This window comes from Megalops cyprinoides, chromosome 13 (assembly GCF_013368585.1).
Source record: "Megalops cyprinoides isolate fMegCyp1 chromosome 13, fMegCyp1.pri, whole genome shotgun sequence".
In the NCBI taxonomy this organism is placed as follows: Eukaryota; Metazoa; Chordata; class Actinopteri; order Elopiformes; family Megalopidae; genus Megalops; species Megalops cyprinoides.
Window position 1 is genome coordinate 32,774,261 of NC_050595.1, and position 20,597 is coordinate 32,794,857.

The 20,597-nt window shown below is 45.0% G+C and overlaps 1 protein-coding gene across 3 annotated transcripts in view; it reads left to right on the plus strand.

Annotated features, from left to right (window-relative positions):
- LOC118787780 (homeodomain-interacting protein kinase 3-like) overlaps positions 1 to 20,597 on the plus strand; it is a 59,765-nt gene that overhangs the window by 5,919 nt on the left and 33,249 nt on the right. For all 3 annotated transcript variants that reach the window (XM_036543458.1, XM_036543459.1, XM_036543460.1), the window contains exon 2: positions 5,045 to 6,296. In XM_036543458.1, the coding sequence (XP_036399351.1) occupies positions 5,045 to 6,296 (1,252 nt within the window). The remainder of the gene's footprint in view (positions 1 to 5,044; positions 6,297 to 20,597) is intronic.

Below are 20,597 nucleotides of genomic sequence, written 5' to 3' on the forward strand. Positions count from 1 at the left end.
ATGGGAGCACATCAGTTATGCTCTAGCATCTGAAGAGGTGACATGTTGGCTCTCTGGATGATGAAGACTAAGTTAGTTAGCTAGCATAGCTGATGTTAATGTTAAAAGCCATGTTACTTCACGTTATGAGCTGTAACATTTTCTATTTTTTTCTTGATCAATAAATTATTAATGATGTTGAACATACAGTGTAGCAAAAAACCTATTTTTCACAATGATCCTGTTCACATTCCAAATCTGCCCTAACTTTACAGTGTTAAACCAGAATCCGTCTGCTATTTAGAAATTCTCTGCTTAAACGTTGCATCATTGTCATGGTGGTGTTTATGGCTGGAGATAGTGTTGCTGCCGAGTGCACAAGTTTAGAGAACACCTGAGAATTTGATACTTTCTAAATCGTGAAAGATTTCTTCAACTCGTGTCTATGCGTGCCTGCCCAGTGTGGGTTGCATTCGAATTAATTTGAACGAGTTATGGGTTTGTTGGATCTCGTAATGCTACCATGGATGGCTTTCTTCAAAGGAAGCAGACTTGTACTCCCCAGCAAGCAACTGCCTTCACTGAATTAGCCCTAGTAACCATTCATTAAAAGACATATTTTTGAATGAAGTTCTCGTCTTTATTGTTAGTTAGCATATGTCTAAAACCACCTCAAGCTAAATTTAAAAGTCGATAGATTATGAGAGCATTGAGTAATTGTGCGATACATAACCTGAATAGTCGATTATTCGCTTCAATAATTGATAGATTATTTGACTATCAAAATAGTCGTTAGTTGCAGCCCTACCTCAGACTGTTAACTGGGAAATTGCGTGTGGTGCAGGACAGCACCTTCATTTTACATTAAAATTTTACATTCAAAATTTCAGGAATTAAAAAAATCAACCAAAATGCTCTACTTGCATCTGACATATGAGGTACACATTGGCTTCCTTTTTCATAGTGTGACTGTAGTGTGTCACACTACAGTGTCCCTACAATTGTGGAAATATCTTCATGTGAAATGGGCAGTGTGTGCATGGCTTTGTGCCCCTCCAGCAGGGTCAGACCTCTGTCACAGTGTCCCATAGACACAATGGCCACTCAGTTCATAAACACACTGAGTGCTGCCAAAGGAGCTGCTAAACAAGGCACCACCCTAAAGCCGCGCGACTGATAATGCGGAAGCAGGCTCCATTCCTGCCTCCTGTTGTTTACTGTTTTTCAGAATGCCTACAGCCTTTCACCATTTCCTGTGTGGTCGCCAGGGAGAAGCGCCGTAATCGGTGGCCAGGCATACAGATTGGGTGGAGATTGGTGAGATGTTTCTGAGTTACGCCAGTCGGGTGAAACCATTGAGTGTGCCTTTTGCAAGCCAGTAAAGAGAGGGGGAGCAGGCTGTGTGGTATGTTAACATTCCCTGATAATGCAACCTGGCTTGTCCTACCGTGATCAGACAGATCTCTGCTGTCAGTCACCAGACTCTTCCAGGCCCAAGGGCCCACCCCCATTGCTAGCACCAACAGCATTGGCAGACTGGTGAACCACCAGTCTCCAGTGAGCGTACATAAGAAAAGGGCGGTGTGTTTGTTATCAGATAAGCTCACCTGTTTTTGGTGCTATGAGCAGGTTAGGAAATGATTAATTCGGGGGGGTTGGTTGTTGGGCGTTAGTGGTTGGTTCATACACTGCGTATGTGTTCAGCGTGTCAGCCTGCATGGGTGGGCCTTACGTAATATCCTCATGGCAAGTGGTGTGGAAGGGGATCCTGGCTTCCTCCTGCCACGGGAGAGTGGAGTAGGCTACTGCACAACGAGGAGTGTTCGCCGCCCTGAAACAATGCGCAGCCTTTGTGTCGCCATACTCGTGAGTGTAAGACAGAACGGCAACACTATTTTCCTACAAGTGCAGTTATTTTTGGCTGTCTTGCAAAGCAAGCCCACACAGTCAGCTGCTCCAGCCAGCTGGATGCGTTAAATTCTCTGATTGACTGTGCGTGTAGAAGGTGGAAGTTTCAGCGCTGATAGAATTTATGGAAAACTTGAACCGTGGTGTTTTTGAACAGTCCCAATAAAATGATATAATAAGCAAGTCTCAGCTTTGTGTGATTAGTGATAGTTTAATAAAAGGTTTTTGAGGACATCTGACATTATAATCATGCAGGCAAGCTTGGACACAGTTACATTTTTCAAGCTGTTTATCCCTGAATTATCTTTCAACCCTAGAATGTGTCAGGTTTGAAATTTTTCTCTTGATGTGGAGTTCCTGTGCCAGGCATTTTCATAAACTATTCTTATTCACTGATGACCAAACAGGGCTTTATGAATGACACCCCCCCCCCTTCTGTGTTTTTTGAACCTGAATGTAAATCTGTTCTTTAAAAAGCTCCAATGCAAGCTTGTTTTGGAAGAATTTGCTTGTCAGATTCCTCATCAATATTCACTGGAATGTTAATCAGAGAACAGGGTGTCATTGAAAATATGTCTTTACTTGTAGGCACACATCAGGGAAGCTACCTTCCTATGTCATATCTATGCCCCTGTCCAGATCGTCACTGTTTTAAAACCAGTCTGACTAAATCCTTGATGCACCAGAAGTAAATACGGAAAAATGCTGACAGAAGTGTCTTGAGTGATCTGTTCTTGTCAATATCTCAACATCCGCCATAGTTTCTGCTTGTCTCTGGCAGAAGTGCAGCTGTCACCCACCTGACTTTGATATTGAGGCGTGGTAGTCGACATCCTCTTCCCTCACAGCTGCTGCCCTTTGAGAAGCACACCGTTTTCTGGGGGTGATGCTGTCGAAAAACATGCAGGAAAACAGAGGGAGTCAATGTTGTGAAGGCAGCCCTGGCTAAGGGGAAATTGGCTGTAGTTTGTGTCACATGGTTACTCTGTTGAATTGTGCAGCCTTATCCAGTTCCCCTTCGCCTACACTTCTGTTGAGGCTTGTGGGCATGACCGCCAGACACGGGTGCTCCTCTACTATGAGACATGCAGTGGCTCGAAGGCCCCTTGTTTTTGTGCTGTGAAGAGCGTCCTTTGGTGGGGCCGGGGGCACAACATGGGTGAGAGAGCGGAACGCAAGGTGGGTTGTCGGTTTACTAATGTCACTTCTGTTTTTGAGCTAGACCATTATCAAACGCATTTGAGTCAGGTGGTTCATTACTTGAAGTATACCACTGGTATTACCTCACTTAAACATGGCTATTACATCCTGCTGTTGCAGTTTGTAGCGTAATGTAACATGATCCAGCAGTGACATATGCCGTGCTCACCGTTTCTGAATACCAGTTTGGTTACGGTTAAAAGTGCCAGCTAGGCCTTGATAATGTGCTCCCATGCCTGGAACCACTCTAACGGAAGAACTGGATAGATTGTAGGTCATGTGGTGAAGACCATGATCGGAAAGGCCGTCACAAAGCCCCACTTGCGAGCGGAGAGGTGTCATGCTTGTCTAAATGTTTTGACAGCAGAAAACGACACAAGGGTCACACTGCTCCTGGAAATGATGAAATCCGCCAAACGCTCTTGCAAGCAGGCCACTTTTGAGAGGAGCTTTGCTGAATGTGATGCAATGCTCATTACCCAAGTTTCCCTTCTCTGAGTAACGCTCAGTATAAACAGCAGTTCTTTAGGGACTAAAAAGTTGCTGCTGAGAAACCAGCCATAAAAGTTCAGATGAACCCTTTGGGAGTTTAGCCCTTTCCTACCCTGTTGAAGTGTGGTTTTTTTTTTTTCTAGGAGAGATTTTGTCTATGAAATGATGTCACTCGCATGATGCATAATGCTTAGCACTTAGCACTCTGAACCATGGAATGGACATGCATGTCAGCAAGGCTTAGGAAAAGAAACTGTTTCATTTATCTGTATTTACATCTAGTGTGCATTGCTTAAGTTTGTGCTGCCTTGAAATCTCACATGCAAACATTATCCAGCCTGAAAATAGGTTTTCTCATCCAGTACTTTTCCAGCATAATCTCTTGAGAGATTGCGCATTGGTGCTAAAATGTGATTAGACTTAACCCAGGACTTTGCGGCATGATACAGATGTTGAGCAGTGAGGTCACAAGTTTAAGGTATTAAAAGATACCCACAATAATTAAGTAGAATTTGATAGTCTGCAATGCCAATAGCTTGTTCATTTTGTGTTGTTGAGCGAATATCCTAATTTGTGGTTGTGCATGTCTTCAGCTGTGTGTGCAAATAGGGCTGAACGATACAGCCATCATGATGTATCGCACAGCTGTTTTTAGTGCAATAACAGCTATCCCCAGTATGTGGCGTTAGGTTTTTTCCTGTATGTTTGTGGCTGCAGGTGAGCTGGAAACAGGGGAAGCGGAAACACTACCTTTAAATCTATCATTACTTTCAGCCTGTTCCTTTTATCCTCCTTGATTAACAATAAAACAAATCATTCACACAATAATTGACACCAATCGTAAATAAATGATTATGCTCGCGAAACTGCGCAGATTGTCTGTAGTTTGTGTGCTTGCGAAAGGTACAAGATGAGATTGTTTAATTAACAAGGATGGCATTTATCAATGTTAAATGCTCATGACACATCACAGCTTTTGTGAGGTCTGTGGTCTAAACGTTATTGTTCATTGCACTCAACCTAACCTGAAAGTTTATTCTCAGTAATTTAAATTGTAATTTGAATTTTTTAACACAAGAAGGCTATAACTTGAAACATTTAAGAGAAAGCCACTGAAAAACATATGGGAAAAACCTAACGCCACATACCGGGGATAGCTGTTATTGCGCTAAAAATAGCTGTGCAATACATCGCGATGGCTGTATCGTTCAGCTCTATGTGCAAATTAAATTTTGTGTCATGTTCATTTCATGAATACTAGTGTATTGAATTAGTATAGGCTTCTTCGCTAGTCCCAACTTTGGTATGTTTCGCAGCTTAAATATGTTACCTGTTTAAGACATGGTGAGTACTTATTTGTTCGCATTTAAGTGAGCATTCATTTCCTATGTAGTTTGATGAAAATCTTTGTTGGCCTACCGAAAAATGAAAACTAATTCTTTTCTTTCTTTGCTGTTACCCACAGGTATGGCCTCACAAGTCTTAGTCTACCCACCACATGTTTATCAGACCCAGACAAGTGCCTTTTGTAGAGTGAAGAAACTCAAAGTTGAGCCCAGCAGCTGTGTTTACCATGAGAGAGCCTACCCACGGACCTATTTGAATGGTAGAAGCCTCGGCATTGCGAACCCCACGAAAAGCATTTGTTCGTTTCAGAATAAGGACTCGGCGTGCGATAGACCCCGCAACAGGCACAGTCTTTTGTTTCAGGAGGCGTCCTTGAGAGGTGCGCACCGCAAGCAGCCCGGGACAGCGGCACAGCCCCAGGAAGGGGGGGTCCCCTCGCAGGGCAAGGGGCAGCTGAAGGGGGGAAGGGAAAGCAGCAGTGGAGCAGTGGGAGGTGGTGGCGGAGGCGGGGTCAGTGGGCCGAGCACCGGAGGTGGCGGGGGCGGAGACGGAGACAAGGACGAGGACGACGACGCGGCTCTGAACTCAGCACACGGCCCCCAACGATGTGGGCTGAAACGTAAGAGCGAGGAGCTGGAGAACCGAGAGAGCGCCATGCAGATATTGGAAGACCTGTCAATGTTGCCTGCAATGTTGCAAACCAATGTGGGAAACCAAGTGGGTGCGGGGGCTGGTGTGGGGGCTGGGGCGGGGGTGGGGGGAGGGCCTTCCAAGCAAGGCGGGGCTGGGGGCGGAGCAGGCACTGGGGACGGGGACTACCAACTGGTGCAGCATGAGGTGCTGTGCTCCATGAAGAACACTTACGAGGTGCTGGACTTCCTGGGCCGGGGCACCTTTGGCCAGGTGGTCAAGTGCTGGAAGCGCGGGACGAGCGAGGTGGTGGCCATCAAGATCCTGAAGAACCACCCATCATATGCGCGGCAGGGCCAGATTGAGGTGGGCATCCTGGCCCGGCTGAGCAGTGAGAACGCGGATGAGAACAACCTGGTGCGCGCCTTTGAGTGCTTTCAGCACCGCAACCACACCTGCCTGGTGTTCGAGATGCTGGAGCAGAACCTGTACGATTTCCTGAAGCAGAACAAGTTCAGCCCACTGCCACTCAAGGTGATCCGGCCCATCCTGCAGCAGGTTGCCACTGCGCTGAAGAAGCTGAAGGGCCTGGGCCTCATCCATGCTGACCTCAAGCCCGAGAACATCATGCTGGTGGACCCGGTACGGCAGCCCTACAGGGTGAAGGTGATAGACTTCGGCTCGGCCAGCCATGTCTCCAAGGCTGTGTGCTCCACGTATTTGCAGTCGCGGTACTACAGGTAAGGTGGACTGCTGTGGCTGCGCAGTGTTTTGAGCTTGGACCCAGGTTACTATGGTGAAATTGTTCACACCTTTTGCTGTGCTTTCAAGTACAAGTGGCACAAGCTGTTGAAAAAGTTCTTGTTCTGTGGCTTCTCTGGCCATGGAAGTAAGGAGCACCTTCTGATACTGCATGGACATCAATTCATGCCGCACATGGGCTTCTTTTATTATAATCAGTTTATCATTATCTTATGATTATTGAATTTTTAAAAATAATTTACCTAAATTATAGTCACTTGTGCTCAGTGTCTGACTGCCAGTGTCTGGGTGAGGATGGCACCATTGCCTGTACTTCCTGTCTGAACCATGAGCACCATTTTTAACAAGACCAGAGGCAGGAAAACCACTCTTATGAAGAAAACATTCCTGTACTGTCAATACCTGCTGATCGACCTCAGAGAGAATGTAACTAATTTTACTGGAGGAGGGGAAGCCGTACCTGTTCCTGCTCTGCATGGGGAAGGAAACAATGTTCTACAAACACTCAACATGTGCCTTTCACACAACGGGCTGAAACGACAGGATAACGTATACAACTGACTATATTATACAGCTCACTGTCGTCAGTAAGTTAGAAACCAGCAGAAACACTGACTGCTATATATAAGGTGTGACTGTTAATTAGTAGGAACGTGCAATGAAACATAAGGTTGTCACCTCATGAATTTATATTTATCTGTCCATTGTTTAAAAGCTGTTCGCTGTTAAAGGTGCAGTGGAGGAATGTCTTAAAGGAGAAATTAAATGCTACATATTTCTGTTGTAACACTTCTAGAAACATAACAAAGGTCTTCAGTCGGCTATAATCTCTACAGCAAACTTTGTATCAGATTTCCATCGGTTGCACCCCAAATGGATGCTGTTACATAACTTGCCAGCAGAGCAAACAAGTTTATACGAAGGAGAACGCTTTTAATGTTTAGCTTTTTTCTAAATTGGCAAATGGAAAGTTCTCCAGGAGAAGAGTTACTCTGTGTGGACGCCCTTGTGCGTGTAAACATTTGAAACGATGGCCGACATTGCATAACTCCCAGGACTGACCTATTTAAGTCAGCTGTTTTGGTGTAGTACCTTCCTGACACATTCTTAGCCGGATGGGAACATGTGCAAGACCAGCTCCCGGCTCACACATACGTTGTGCGCAAACCAGCTAGATATAGCAGGGAAGAACAGTGCAAGTAAACATGCTGAGAGACAGGAAAACCTGCTCATGCACACCATGTAATAAGTTTTTTTTTCCTCTCCTTAGAAAGGTCTAGCGTGGGAATGGCTTTGTTCTCTTGCATTACCCTCAGGGAGGTATGTGTGCATAAGTATGAAGGGTCTGGGTGGGCCCTGACTGTGCCGTGGATTCTTAAAAAAATGTGGACGGGTGTGTTTGGTGACAGACAGTGTTTCCCTCACCCCCTGCCTAAGAAGTTCTCCACAGCCACTGTCTCGGAGCCTCCTGTCTCTAATTAAGCCAGGCCCATTGTAATTAAGAGCTGCCGTGGTTCTGTGAGGAAAGCACTTCATTACTGCGGGTGTGGAGAACGCCATCCTCCCCTTCTCTGGTTCAGTTCTTGCAGTATCCTGAGAGCGTGAAGTGTCCACACGCCCAGATGTGGGAGAGCAGGCGTGGCCAGTGGGCCAGTTTTCGCTGGCATTTTCCCCTGCTTTACTCCCCCACTGAGATCACGTTGCACATCAGGAAAAGTACAGTTTGCCAGTGTCACCACATTGTGGCCTCTGTGGTGGGGTTAGGCAGAGATAAAGAAGAAATGGGGCACACGTCATGTGTCTAGCACTGGCCTTCTACTCACAAGGTCTCCCCAAGTGAAATAGGATTGCAAGTGGCAAGAAGACTCCTATTTCAATACTCATCTATGAGATCACCAACCAAACACTATCAGTATTCAAATGCTACTGAATTGACAATAAAGAAAAATCCATAGTTTATATTCATGAGAGGGAGCCTAACAACCCACGTGAAATCAAAGTTCTGTAATATTATGAAAATTCCAACCTGAATGTGACTGAATACTGATCACTTTACAGCAAGTGATAATGTAGCCTGCAGAGGAAGAACATCAGTTTCATGTAGTTCTCAGGGAAACAGCCAATTAGTTATTTGAATATTTGGTCTCGGGAGTCATTTTTGTTCATCTTATTGCTCAAAAAGCATAGCCCAAATTACAACAGTGATGGCATGGTGTGGCCCTGGTTTCATAGACGGTCAGGGCAGCAGGGGTTTGTGGGTATAGCCAATCTGTTGAACCCAGCTGCGCCGACCTGGTGATGAATAGTGAGATAGGAGCTGGGGCTGGGCAGTGTGTGGTTCCAGAACCATCCGGAACACAATGTGTGTCTTGTGTATTTCAGTCAGACCCGGCCTCTGAATGCCGGCCTTTATTCCCCCGTCAGCGGAACGCTTCTGCAGGCCATCTGGGGTTTAACGGGTGTATTTACCCATCTTTCCTCGTGGGCACAGCAAACAGTAGGCCCTGTGGGTGTGTGTCCTCCCTGCTGCAAACAAGGCCGCTGTGAGGTCACACATGCACTCTGAGCTGTCGTGCACAGTGATCAAAGCAATCCGCGCCTGCTCCAGTGGGCTGGCAACTGCACCCAGATAGCTGGAACCCCAGTGGACTGTGGTTGTATGCCTGCCCCTATCCTGCTGAGGAAGGCCTGGTCACCACCTCGGGTTTATCCGTCTCCTTATGTGCTGTGCGTCTCACTGTCATGTGCTAACCCCCTCACCCTAGTTGGGAAGGGTCTAACTCCTCATTTTAACCAGTAAACTGTCATGAGGATGTGTAAGTGGTCCTTTGGGTGACATAATTTTAGAGCCTTTTCCTTCACAATGTTGAAGTGATCATTCGCTGTCCAACATTTAACATTCAGAAGTGTCTGCAAGTGCAAACTGCTGTTTACGCCCTGCTCTATTAAGAGGGCATATGGTTCTGCTATCGACACAGTGACCATTACGCGCAGCAGCCCGACACCCTTGAGCTCTTGGCATGGCGTGCTCTCCAAAACATTAAGCATAACGAGCTCGGAGAGGTGCAGACGTTTCCCTCGTTTAATTCCATTGTCCTGCTGAATGGGAGAGATTTACAAGTTCACTGGCTGTGCTGGAAACTTGGCAGCAGCAGTGGTGCGTACACATTTCAGCCGGGTAGAACCAGACATTTAGCCCAATCAGGCCAGCTCTGCTGAAAGATACGGTCACCTGTCCACCCCCCACCCCCTGCTAAAAGAATCGCATGTGGCTCTTGCATACTTAGAAGGAAGTTTGGCCATTCCTCAGCTGAAAGCTGTTTTATGGAATTATGGCTCTGATCTCACTGCTGTTGCCTGGTGTAATTCTCAGATGTGGGAGTAGCTCAGCTCTGTCTCTGTCACCCTTTCAACAGACCTGCATGCATTGCAAATAACATTGACCCAGCTTGCCACTGTATCAGAACCCGACCCTGTAGTATGTTTTTCAAAGACGGAAAATTGGGGTCAGCATGGAATGAGTCCCACAGCTGTTACTCTGTATTCTGTTCCATGAGGCCTCCTCAAGCGCAGCAAATTGGCATTGCATTTGAATAATTAATGAAACGTGCTCACCGACCCAGGCCACAGCACGTTGTAAAAGGGGTGCATGCAACCCAGAACTCTCCATGACCCGTTTGTGGCTGCCTGCGTCTGTTCGGTTTTCTAGGAAGACGCTGGTGGTTACCATGCACTCTGGCTCAAATTTATCAGAGCTATAGAAACTGTGTGCTCAGGTTGTCAGTGGAAATTACACACTGTGGTGCAGGCCGGTGCTAACAGGCCCCAAATGTAGGTGACACAGCTTTTCTTTCCTTGAAACAGGTGTGTTGACGCTGAGCAGCCTGCTCTCTCATGGCAGTGCGTGACTTTAGGTTGAATAAAGAGAGCCCCTTCTTATTCCCTGTGATGTCAGAATGCAAGTTTATCCTGTAACGTGCATGCCATAGCATTGCAGTACATGGCACTAATGGAAACGGAGAGGTCCGGACACAATGGGTGTGTTGAGACTCCTGTGTCAGATGAGGAAGCTGTTGTGTAACATGGCTGGGTTACATCATATGTTGAATTTATGATACCGACACACTCTTCACACTGTGTATTGCTCAGCAGTTCTGCCTGTTCCGTTGGTTAACTGTTTCTGCACAGCTGGGTCCAAAATGATAGATATCACTCAACCTGTAAGATGGGCATCACATAAACATGAAGACAGGTGGTGTCGTCAACATAACAATTAGACTTTATTTCCTCAGCATTAAGAAGGAAGCCAGCATGGAGAAAGCAGCAACTACAGCTGGAACAGGAGTGAGAGAGAGGAATGACATTGGCTGTGTGCTGTTAAGAGGCTGTTCTGCCAAGCTAAAAGTGCAGCTCGACACACACTGGCTGCTTGATCTGTCATTAACAGGCATTTTGCCTTGCCTTGCCGTTGCTCATGGCTGGAAGAGAAGCAAGGCCAAACACTGCGCTCATGCTTAAATGTGTATCCCCGATCCTTCACACAGCTCTGTCATTCACAAGCTTACTCACTCACTTCTGGTAAATGCATACTATTTCAGGAAATAACTGAAAATATAAATGTGTAATGTACTGTGTGTGACACTGGGAGGAAGTTAAGTATGGGGTACCGCTGCCTAGCATGAACAGAGATTGCCAAGTTTAATTTTACAGCACTGTTTATCTTATTAATACAATCTACTGCACTGTGTCACCGGCATGTAATCGACTACAGACAATGCGAATGGTAATGCGCTTCTGAGGAGCTGCACTAATGCAGCGCTTTGATCGCCTAGAAACTGCTTGTTTAATGAAAGTTAATATTTAATTTAGTCGGGGACATTTCGCCAAACCGTGAGGGGAAGCAGTAGTGTGCTGCTCCCCCATGACGGTGTGGGGGATTTTCCATACTGCTGATGGAAAAAGTTCCATTGAGATGGAGGTTTGCCACGTGCGCTTTCCTAAGAAACGATAGTGTGATTTCCAAGTGACTTTCTCCATTTGCACTGTGAGAGCATTGACACAATCTGAATGTTTTTATTATTCATTTAGCTGACTATCAAGCAGAGCTGTCTTAACCTGTATGCACGTTAATCCAATCAAGGTTAGCAGTTGTTTTGTCCTTGACTTTTCAGCTTGTTCCCTGTAAATGAGTATATAATTTCTTCCTCTGGCTTCAACAGCCTCTGCACCGTGGAACTGTCAACCTTCAAAGGAAGTTATTACAAACAGGAAGTGCATTCTTGACTTCCTGTGCTGTGATTCCTGGGGTCAGATGTTTGGGGGGGAAAGATGGACAGTTGCAGAGTGGGTAAAACACTGCATGACAAGACAGTGATCCAGCCCACTGCTGTTCCTGCTTCTCCACAGAGAGCAATACCTGCTTAAAATAGCCAATGGGAGGGGGCCAGAGCATGTTACTATAGATGGTGAGGCCCTTTGGCAGGGCAAGGCAAGTTAAGCAGAGGTAAATGCTGGAGAGGCCAGTCTCTCGTTCAAGGTCGCCGTGTTCCAGCATTGGCTGATTTTCTTGTTTGCTGTCGCGGGGGGCAGTACATGCCTGGCCTTTTTTTTTTGCCCGAAGGCATGATACTGTTTAGCATACCCTCTACTTTCCCTCCTCCTAAGCCTCCAAGTTTACAGTTTTGTTTTGGTTTCTGCAGAGGAAAAAACAACTTTCTTGCCATTTATGAGGTGGTTATTAGCTCAGTGTTGTCAGCCTCGTGCACAACAACTGACCAGTGCATCCACTATTGTGTTGTTTCTGCCACACTGTTGCTTCCTCGATTCTGTCAAGCCTGTAATGGCATGCTTCAGGTTAGTTCTGAAATGGCAGCACAGAGGCTGAGGATTGAACTTGTGCTCGGGAACAGGTTAAGCTTTCACAATGCAGCAGCGGACAGATTTTCAGAAGTGCAAAGTCGCGTTCAGTTACAACTGATCGGTCTTATTACCTTTTGAGGCTTTTTTCACCACTCCTGCTCCCACTCTCTGTCGGGTTCTTGTTAGCACTCTTCACGTGACTGAGAATCCGTTTCTTGGGGCAGTTGAACACAGGCAGGGCGGGACCCAGAGTGGGCCGTGCATTGTTTTGATTGGGGCAGCCATTATTTGGTCCCCTCCGTGTAGACCCGCCGCTGTCTTAGCCTTGGGCTGAAGCCAGTACCTCATTGCATTACTGCCGTGTTTCAGAGTGGAGAGATTTGCATTTGTGAGGTGGTGTTCTGCCTGGAAATGTGTCCAAGTGAATTATTCAGCCTCCTCCCCTCTTGCACATCATGGCTTTGTCTCCTCGGCTAGGATTCACCTGGTGTCTTTTTGCACAGGTTCTACGTGTCATTTTGGAAATGCCCAATCAATAATTCAGGCTGCCACCAACCTGCCGGTGTAACAGTGGAGCCAAGGGAAGCAGAAAGGCTATCTATTTAAGACTCTTGTTTATTGTGTGTTTTCTGAAACTGAGTTTGTCTTTGCAACAGTTTTTAAAGCACATACAAATGAACACATCAAAGCCCCGATGGCTTTGAATTGTTCATTTCAGATGGTGTTAAATACTGCATATACATAGGGGTATTAAGGTTGCCAAACATCTTGTCTTCAGTTCGTTGAATTCTTGTTTCCTTGGCTGAATGTCAATCCTTGAAGAAACGTGGAGATACTCATACCATACTATATAATGCCACAGGAGATAAAAGGACACAAAGCTTTCATGGTTTTGCTTTTAAAAAAGCTAGGGAAGAATGTATTACCCCTCTGTTCAACCAAAGCTGTGCATTTACTTTTGCTAAACAGGTGGGGGGAAAACCAAGCACACGAGGCTCGACTGCATTGCATTTCCTCGTAGCAGTATTTCGAAGTTCTGTTTAAGGCTGTGACTGTAATGATTTTTTATTCCCGCGGTAATAAAGAAACAAATTACTGCGATTTAGCGGTAAAAAAAAAAAAAAAAGCCAACCCATAACATTTGCACATGAACAACTTGTTTATTTTTCTGCAAAATTCTCGGGAAGGCTGATTACAACTTAGAAAGTGATTGCAAACTTACAAATATTTTACATTTTAATATTTTTACATTTAACATTTTAATCTTTTACATTGTAATTCACATAATTCTGTAGGCTATACAATAATGGCGTCTGAAGCAGCATGAACAGGTAGGCTATATGTAGCCGCATTGTATAAAGTGCTGCAAAAAAAATCGAAATGTACTCATTCTTTATATTACAGTCTTTTTATTTTACATGGCAAACGCAGATGTGTTGAACGGCAAATTTGGTTTTAACCCTTTCGCACCTACGGTCACACCGGTGTGATTAGCTGTTTAGCGCATATGGTGAAACTGGTATGATTAGAACACTAGATTGGAGAAATTTTAGCTAATTTTAGCATTGAGGAAACAGCGATTTCACTCTAAAAATATAGCAAATGCTAACTGAAATCTATAAGAAACTTAACGCAAATGAAAACATAATGAACCATGTAAGGTAACCCGCACGCTACATACCATAACAAATAAGTTACATGCGAAAGGGTTAAAACGAAATTTGCCGTTCAGCACATCTGCGTTTTTCACGCCTTTCAGTAATTCAGCCAGGTAAATATCCGCGCTGGAATTACTGAAGGAAGTTGCGGTCAAACCTGATAATATGATTAATTTGCGTTAAAACATTAACGCCTTAAAGTTTCCAGATTAATCGCAAACGAGCATTAACACGTTAACGTTGACAGCCCTAAAATAAATAAATAATTGCGGTGATGCAGTAATGAGCTCAACCCCGCGGTAGGCGTCTCATGACCGCAGTATTGCGGTGATGCGGTTATCGTCACAGCCCTAGTTCTGGGACACGGTTCAGCTGTTAATGAATCCTTCATGGCTGTTAACAATTCATGGGGTTGGGAGCAGCGCTGGGTCTTGTCGTGGTGTGTCAGAGAGAAGACTCTGGGAACTACTGAGCTGGGGAAGGCCTGAAAAAGTAGAACAAGTGGCCTGCCTTGGATCCTGCCCCTTTCTGTCTGCAGAAGAGTCTAGGGGCACAGCTCGTACAGGGAACAGTTACATAAAGTGTCCTAAAGCAGAAATGGTGATGAATTGAGCATCTACTTGCAAAATGCTTCCAGTATGGTGGCGAGCACTTGTCTCAGGCTTATGCCTTTTTAGTTTCTTGAATTCTAGAATTCTAGAAGCAACTCTTCAGACATTAGCCATATCGCTGAGCTGAAAGTCCAGCTCTTCTCCACTGGCTTTGAAAGGTTCAGGTTTATGAATAGGTGGTGTTAGTCCAAAACACTAGGATCCACTTGTGGTTTACAAATTTGGCCAGCCATGAATTCCAAGGTTTGTCAGTTGTATTATATCCATGGGCATGAGCCAGAAATACTTGCTTTCATATGTGCTCATACACTTAATAGGTAGTAAAGGTGATACAGGGATGTTATTTGTAGGTTAGAGCAGAAGTGTGCAATACTTAAAAGAGAACCCCTAGACAACAGTGCATTTAAAGCACCAGTACATCCCCACTCTACACTGAGATATCCCATGTATCTTCTGTTCTTGTGAAACATAGTGTACTACCTGTTGATTTGTGACTGACAAAGATTAGAATGATAGTGGGTGTCATCTGTTTTATGGTCTTGCTTGCGTTCAGTGTTGTATGCCTGTGTAAAATACTGCAGATTGAATTCCCCCACATTGCGTAAGGGACAAAGTCAGAAACGGGCTACCCGGATTCTCAGATTCATATGGGCTACCTTACACTAGCTTGTGGAATCTTTAATTCAAAGGGTGGGAAAAATGCTCCACAACATTTAGATTTTCTATGCCTTCCTGACATCTGTCTCTTTGGTTGCTGATTAAAGGCAGTCTGCTGCCTGTTCGCACAGCACTGCAGGAATGTAATATTTATCAGAGACGTTGGGAATGATCGATGAGAAGACCAATAATGCAGCTCATCCATTTAACATATTTGTAGTCAAACAGGGCCAGTTCCTTGTGTAAAATGGAAACTCATATTTTGTAGTATTTGAACTTGATGACCAGCTTTTTTCTCGTTCATGGAGGGCACCGATACTATACAGGGTGGTCTGTGTTAAAGTATTTCCCTGCTGGGCTATAGAGAATGCAAAGTTGATGTCAAGTTGTGTTGAATTTTGTTTACGCGCCATCTTGTGAGGATCCCGCTGCCTTACTGTTCGTGAGTTGGAGGCTGTGTTTTGATTTTCTGTCGTGATTCTGAAAAACGTCACCATGGTAAGTCAGTGCTGCTGTAACAAGAACTGCCATAGTAGGTCACACCATCATTCACAGAGAAAACTGGACAATGGAATGCGTTTTTTCGCCTTTCCTACATGGAAAAACACGAAGGGAAGCAGGTTGAGGAGGTGACGAAGACACCGGATGGCATGGGTAGCTGCAGTAAGAGTGAGGTCCAAGATTATAGCAAATCTTTGTTATTAATAATGTGACTGATCAAAACCACTGCCTATGTCTCAATAAAACAATCACATTGCTGAATGTTTTTGAAAGTTTTGTTTGGTTTAATCATTAGGCCAAAAAGAGGAGTGCCACCTTACCATTGCAAGTATGACTGTGTTCTTGCAGTTTGCCGGCTTGTGAATTAGCAGATCTTGCACCCAGCCACTGCAAAACTTCATGAGCTTCTAGGGATTTATAACTTTTAAACTCACGCATAGTGTATGCACTCAGTCCAAAAACAAGATAATTTACAATGTCCGGGTATGTGAGTGGAGTGGAGGGCTGTAATCCAGCCTTGGGCTGCCAAATCATATCATATATGGATATATGTTATTTATCGTTATTAGTTTGTCCAAATACTGTTGCTTGGCATTGCGATTTAATTCCTCCTGGTAGGTTCCCTTTTCTTTCTCTTTCTCCTTCTGCATCTCTTCCCTTCATCAGATTTGAATGATTTAAACAACTTTTTAGCCAAACAAGACAAAAGGTATGCAGGTGGCCACCGTAGCAGGCACAGGTAAACGGAGCGTGTTCCTCACAAGATGGGGCCCCTGTCCCAACATGCAACACGGTGTGACGTATGTTCACATTCTCTATTTTTGCTTTTCCGACATGCTGTTTCAAGTTATGCTAGATACAGTGAGGTGCGTGCCTGTGAAAGCAGTCTAACTGGAGAGTGGAGAAAGAGGTGAGGCCTGGCTCCTTCCTGTAAGTGGTGCTTGTGTAAATTTTTTTTTGGTTGCATCCCTAAATGTCAACCAGATGTGTTGCAAGGCTTTTGTTTTTGTTTGGGCCGAGCACTGTTTTAATTCCTGCCACATTGAACCAGGGTCCCTCCTAAAATGGTCTGGAGTGGAAAGCTTAATGATAGATTGTGGATGCGGTGGATGGGGGAGACGGCAGCCATTCGCCAGTCAGGACCCCTCCCTGTCTGACACCTCACGTGTCACAGACTTTACTCTCTCTACCAGCAAAAAAAAAAAACCCAACCAGGGAACCACATTTACTAGTGGTTCAAGGGATGTAACCATTAGCAGACTCTCGTAAATTTCAATTTTTCTACATCATTGTGGTGAATTAGTGTAAAATGGGTGTTAATGGGGCTGGAAGGTTTGTTTGATAAATTTGTTGGCTCCATTTTCTCTGGGCTACTTTGTAGTAAAGCAGCCCAATGCCTTTTGCATTTTGTTAAATCAGACCATTAAATTATGTCTTTGGAGCTGGCTAAATTTGTGTAAGTCTGCTGTCAGGAGTGTGCTATAAATAGACTTTGAAGCAAAATGAGACAAGACAGCTTTAGACTTGGCACATTAGCTTTGAGTAGTGAAACAGAAGTGATGTTTCCTTTTTTAGGTTTTCACATCCTCCATTTTTGGTGCCTGCCGGTCTACCCTATTGGAGTAAAAGTATTGCAGAGATGGATGTAGCACTCCCAATGCATGGCACTTTGAGCTTTTCAAGCAAGTTGAAGAGCAAGTTGAAGGCTTCCAACGGGCAGAATGTACTAATCTGCTTCTGGTAAAACCTGTACAGGCCTAATTCAATTAAATTCAATTCAATTTTATTTGTATAGCGCTTTTTACAACACAAGTTGTCACAAAGCTTTACATTTTTCCCAGGCCTGAGACCCCCTGAGAGCAAGCCTAAGGCAACAGTGGCAAGGAAAAACTCCCTATCAGGAAGAAACCTTGAGCAGAACCCAGTTCAGAGGGGGAGCCCATCTGCTTCTGGCCGGCACTGGGCAGATAGAATTACATAGAATACTTGAAATTGTACAACGTACTTTAAGACATTTGAGTTTTGATAAAAAGTAGTAAATAACAGTAATTATAAAATGTATCCTAGAGAATGTCCGGTTCTTGGCACGCAGTTAGCTTGATAGGCAGGGCAGCGAAGTAGCAGGACTGGGTATCGGGGTATGATGCTTGGACTACAGCTCTTGGCAGGAGCCCGGAGCAGGGACAGGAAACAAATAGAGAACAATGATTAGTGGATGGTAAGAATGACATGAATGTACAGAAAAGAGGCAGGAGAGGAGGGGCAGGGAAAAAAGGTGCCAGTGTGCAACAAGGAAAAAACCCCGGCAGACTAACTTTATGGCAGCATAACTAGGGGACGGGAGGCAAGGAACCGGCATGTTCCATGAGGGCGGCCCTAAGGCAGTCAACACCAGTTCATGGCAGAGAGTCCATGTCATGACAGCAATGACCATTTAGTCCACCAGAGACTCTATGATCCACGCCAGCACCAGGCCATGTCCCTCAGCTAAAGGATTTACTGTATAGATATGTTTTTAGCCTAGACTTAAAGGTGGAGAGAGAGTCAGCTCCCCGAACCTCGGTAGGTAAGCTGTTCCACAGGAGAGGGGCTCGATAGGAAAAGGCTCTACCACCTATAGTAGTTTTGCCCACTCTTGGAATGACGAGAAGCCCGGCATTTTGGGAACGAAGGGCTCCTTATGGAAGGTATGGATGAAGAAGGTCCTTAAGATAGGGAGGGGCAAGCCCATTTAAAGCCTTAAATGTGAGTAAGAGTATTTTAAAATCGATCCGGTATCTAATGGGTAACCAATGGAGAGAACGGATGATATCGCCAAGAGGCAACATGTATAATGAGAAAAGCAGAGGCCCAAGCACAGATCCTTGAGGTATACCATATCTTACTCTGGAACGAGCAGAAGATTAATTGTTAATGGAGACAAACTGATATCATTCTGATAGATAGGACCTAAACCAGGATAGAGCCTGTCCACTTTTGCAAACCAGGTTTTCGAGGCGGTCGAGGAGGATACCATGATCGATGGTATCAAAGGCAGCACTCAGGTCAAGTAGCACAAGAAGAGCGGTACAGCCATTGTCGCAGGAGAGTAGAAGATCGTTGAGCACTTTCAGGAGAGCGGTTTCCATACTATGATGAGGTCTAAACCCGGACTGAAAAACTTCCAAAATGTTGTTAGCATGTAAAAATGCAGAGTTGCTTTGATACTGCTTTTTCCATTTTTGAGAGGAATGGAAGATTCAAGATGGGCCTATAGTTTAACAGGTCATTGGGATCTAGATTGGGCTTCTTCAGAATAGGCTTGATAACTGCTACTTTGAAAGACTGAGGTATATTTCCAGACGTAAGGGAGGTGTTGATAAGATTTAATAACGATGTGCCAATTGCAGGTAGTAGCTGTTTTAGAAAGCTGGTTGGTATAGGGTCTAGTTGGCTGGTGGTTTTTAGATAAATTGATAAAAGAAAGAAATTCGCTAAGTTCAATGGGTATAAAAGAGTCAAAGCGCGAGGCAGGTCTAATAGACGCTTAGACCGATATGCCTCAGCAGTGCTGTTTCACTGCTGAATTCTGTCATTATGCTAGTAATATTTTGACCAGGAATGACTGTAATCTCATTCAGTCCTTCTGACCTCTTAAGAGATACAGTAATCTCAGATAGCAAGAAGAGCCTCAGACGCTGAGTCTGCTTGGATGTTAGCTGTTTCCAAAGAGCAAAGCCAAATGTTAGAGGCACATTGGAAGCCTTTCCTTGCATTATGTAACTATTATTCCCATGTCATCCAGTTCCATGCAACTGTCCTTGTGTTCTCACTTGACCTGTCACTCACAGCTAGCCCCACGCTTTTAAAGGGACACTGCCAGACGGCCACGTCTACTCTTGTCCTGTTGTCCTGTGGGGTGATTTTGGCTAGGGCACAGTCATTCACCTCTGTCACAGAACAGCGGACTCCAAGCCTGTTTGAATTCCACTCCACCCCGCTGCTCAGCGTATCTTTTCCACTAACCCGAGAGGGCCAAGGGATTAGAAACCACATCTTTCCTCTGCCTTCGTTTCCCAGGCTTTGATGTGAAGTACAGCACCCGGTGAGACGTGAGATGGTCTGGAATGCTCCATTGAGCCAAAAATATCTCAGAACCGATTTACGTCTGTGACGATAAAGGAACCCTGTCATGATGAAGGGAAAGGGTGTGTAAAGCAGGGGCGGAGTTTTCTTTCCCCGCCTCCTGTGAAGCATGGTGTTTGTCCCTGCTCTGGGCTGCTTTAGTTGGATCGTGGTTGTGCTCTGGGCTTGGTGGCGTCAGGATTGAACTTCCGTAACATTTCACTGTAGAGCCAGCACTTCAGCCTGTGAATAATTTAGGTTGCGGGATGGATGTGCAGGTTGCATTTCCTGGATGGGGTAGCCCAGCCATGGTGCTGGGGGGAGATGCTGGCTATAGTCTGCTCAGTGAGATGGCCCGTTGCCAGTGTGCTTGTAAAAGAAGGAGCGGCATAGAATAACCGCAGTACTATATATCACTCCCAATCACTCATTAAATGCATTTGTTCTATCTCATATCAGTCATGACGTGTTGGAGCTAGGGATTAAGAAGCAGACTGACTCAATAAGGAAGTATGTCCCTCCACCCCTTCCTGGGCTGTTCTAGGGTTGGGGTGTCCCGGCATGGTTCACGTCATTCCATTCCCTGTGGTCCTCTGCTGCAGGGTATTTTACCTGTTGTTAGTCATTTAGACCCAGATCTTAACTGAGAAAATCAGTACTGCTAGTTGCCTTGCAGCTGAACTGCATAGACTCTTTAAACCTAAGAATGCTGTTTATTATTACAATAGTGTGAGAATATGTCTGTTGTTCCCATGGGCATTCAAGGAGAATATTTCATTACTACCACTCGCACAGTTTGCCTGACTGCACAACAGAGTTATGTTAGAAGGGTGGTCGACATGCTGTTCTCTCACTCCTCGACAGACTTGAAAGGTTTTCCAAGATATTT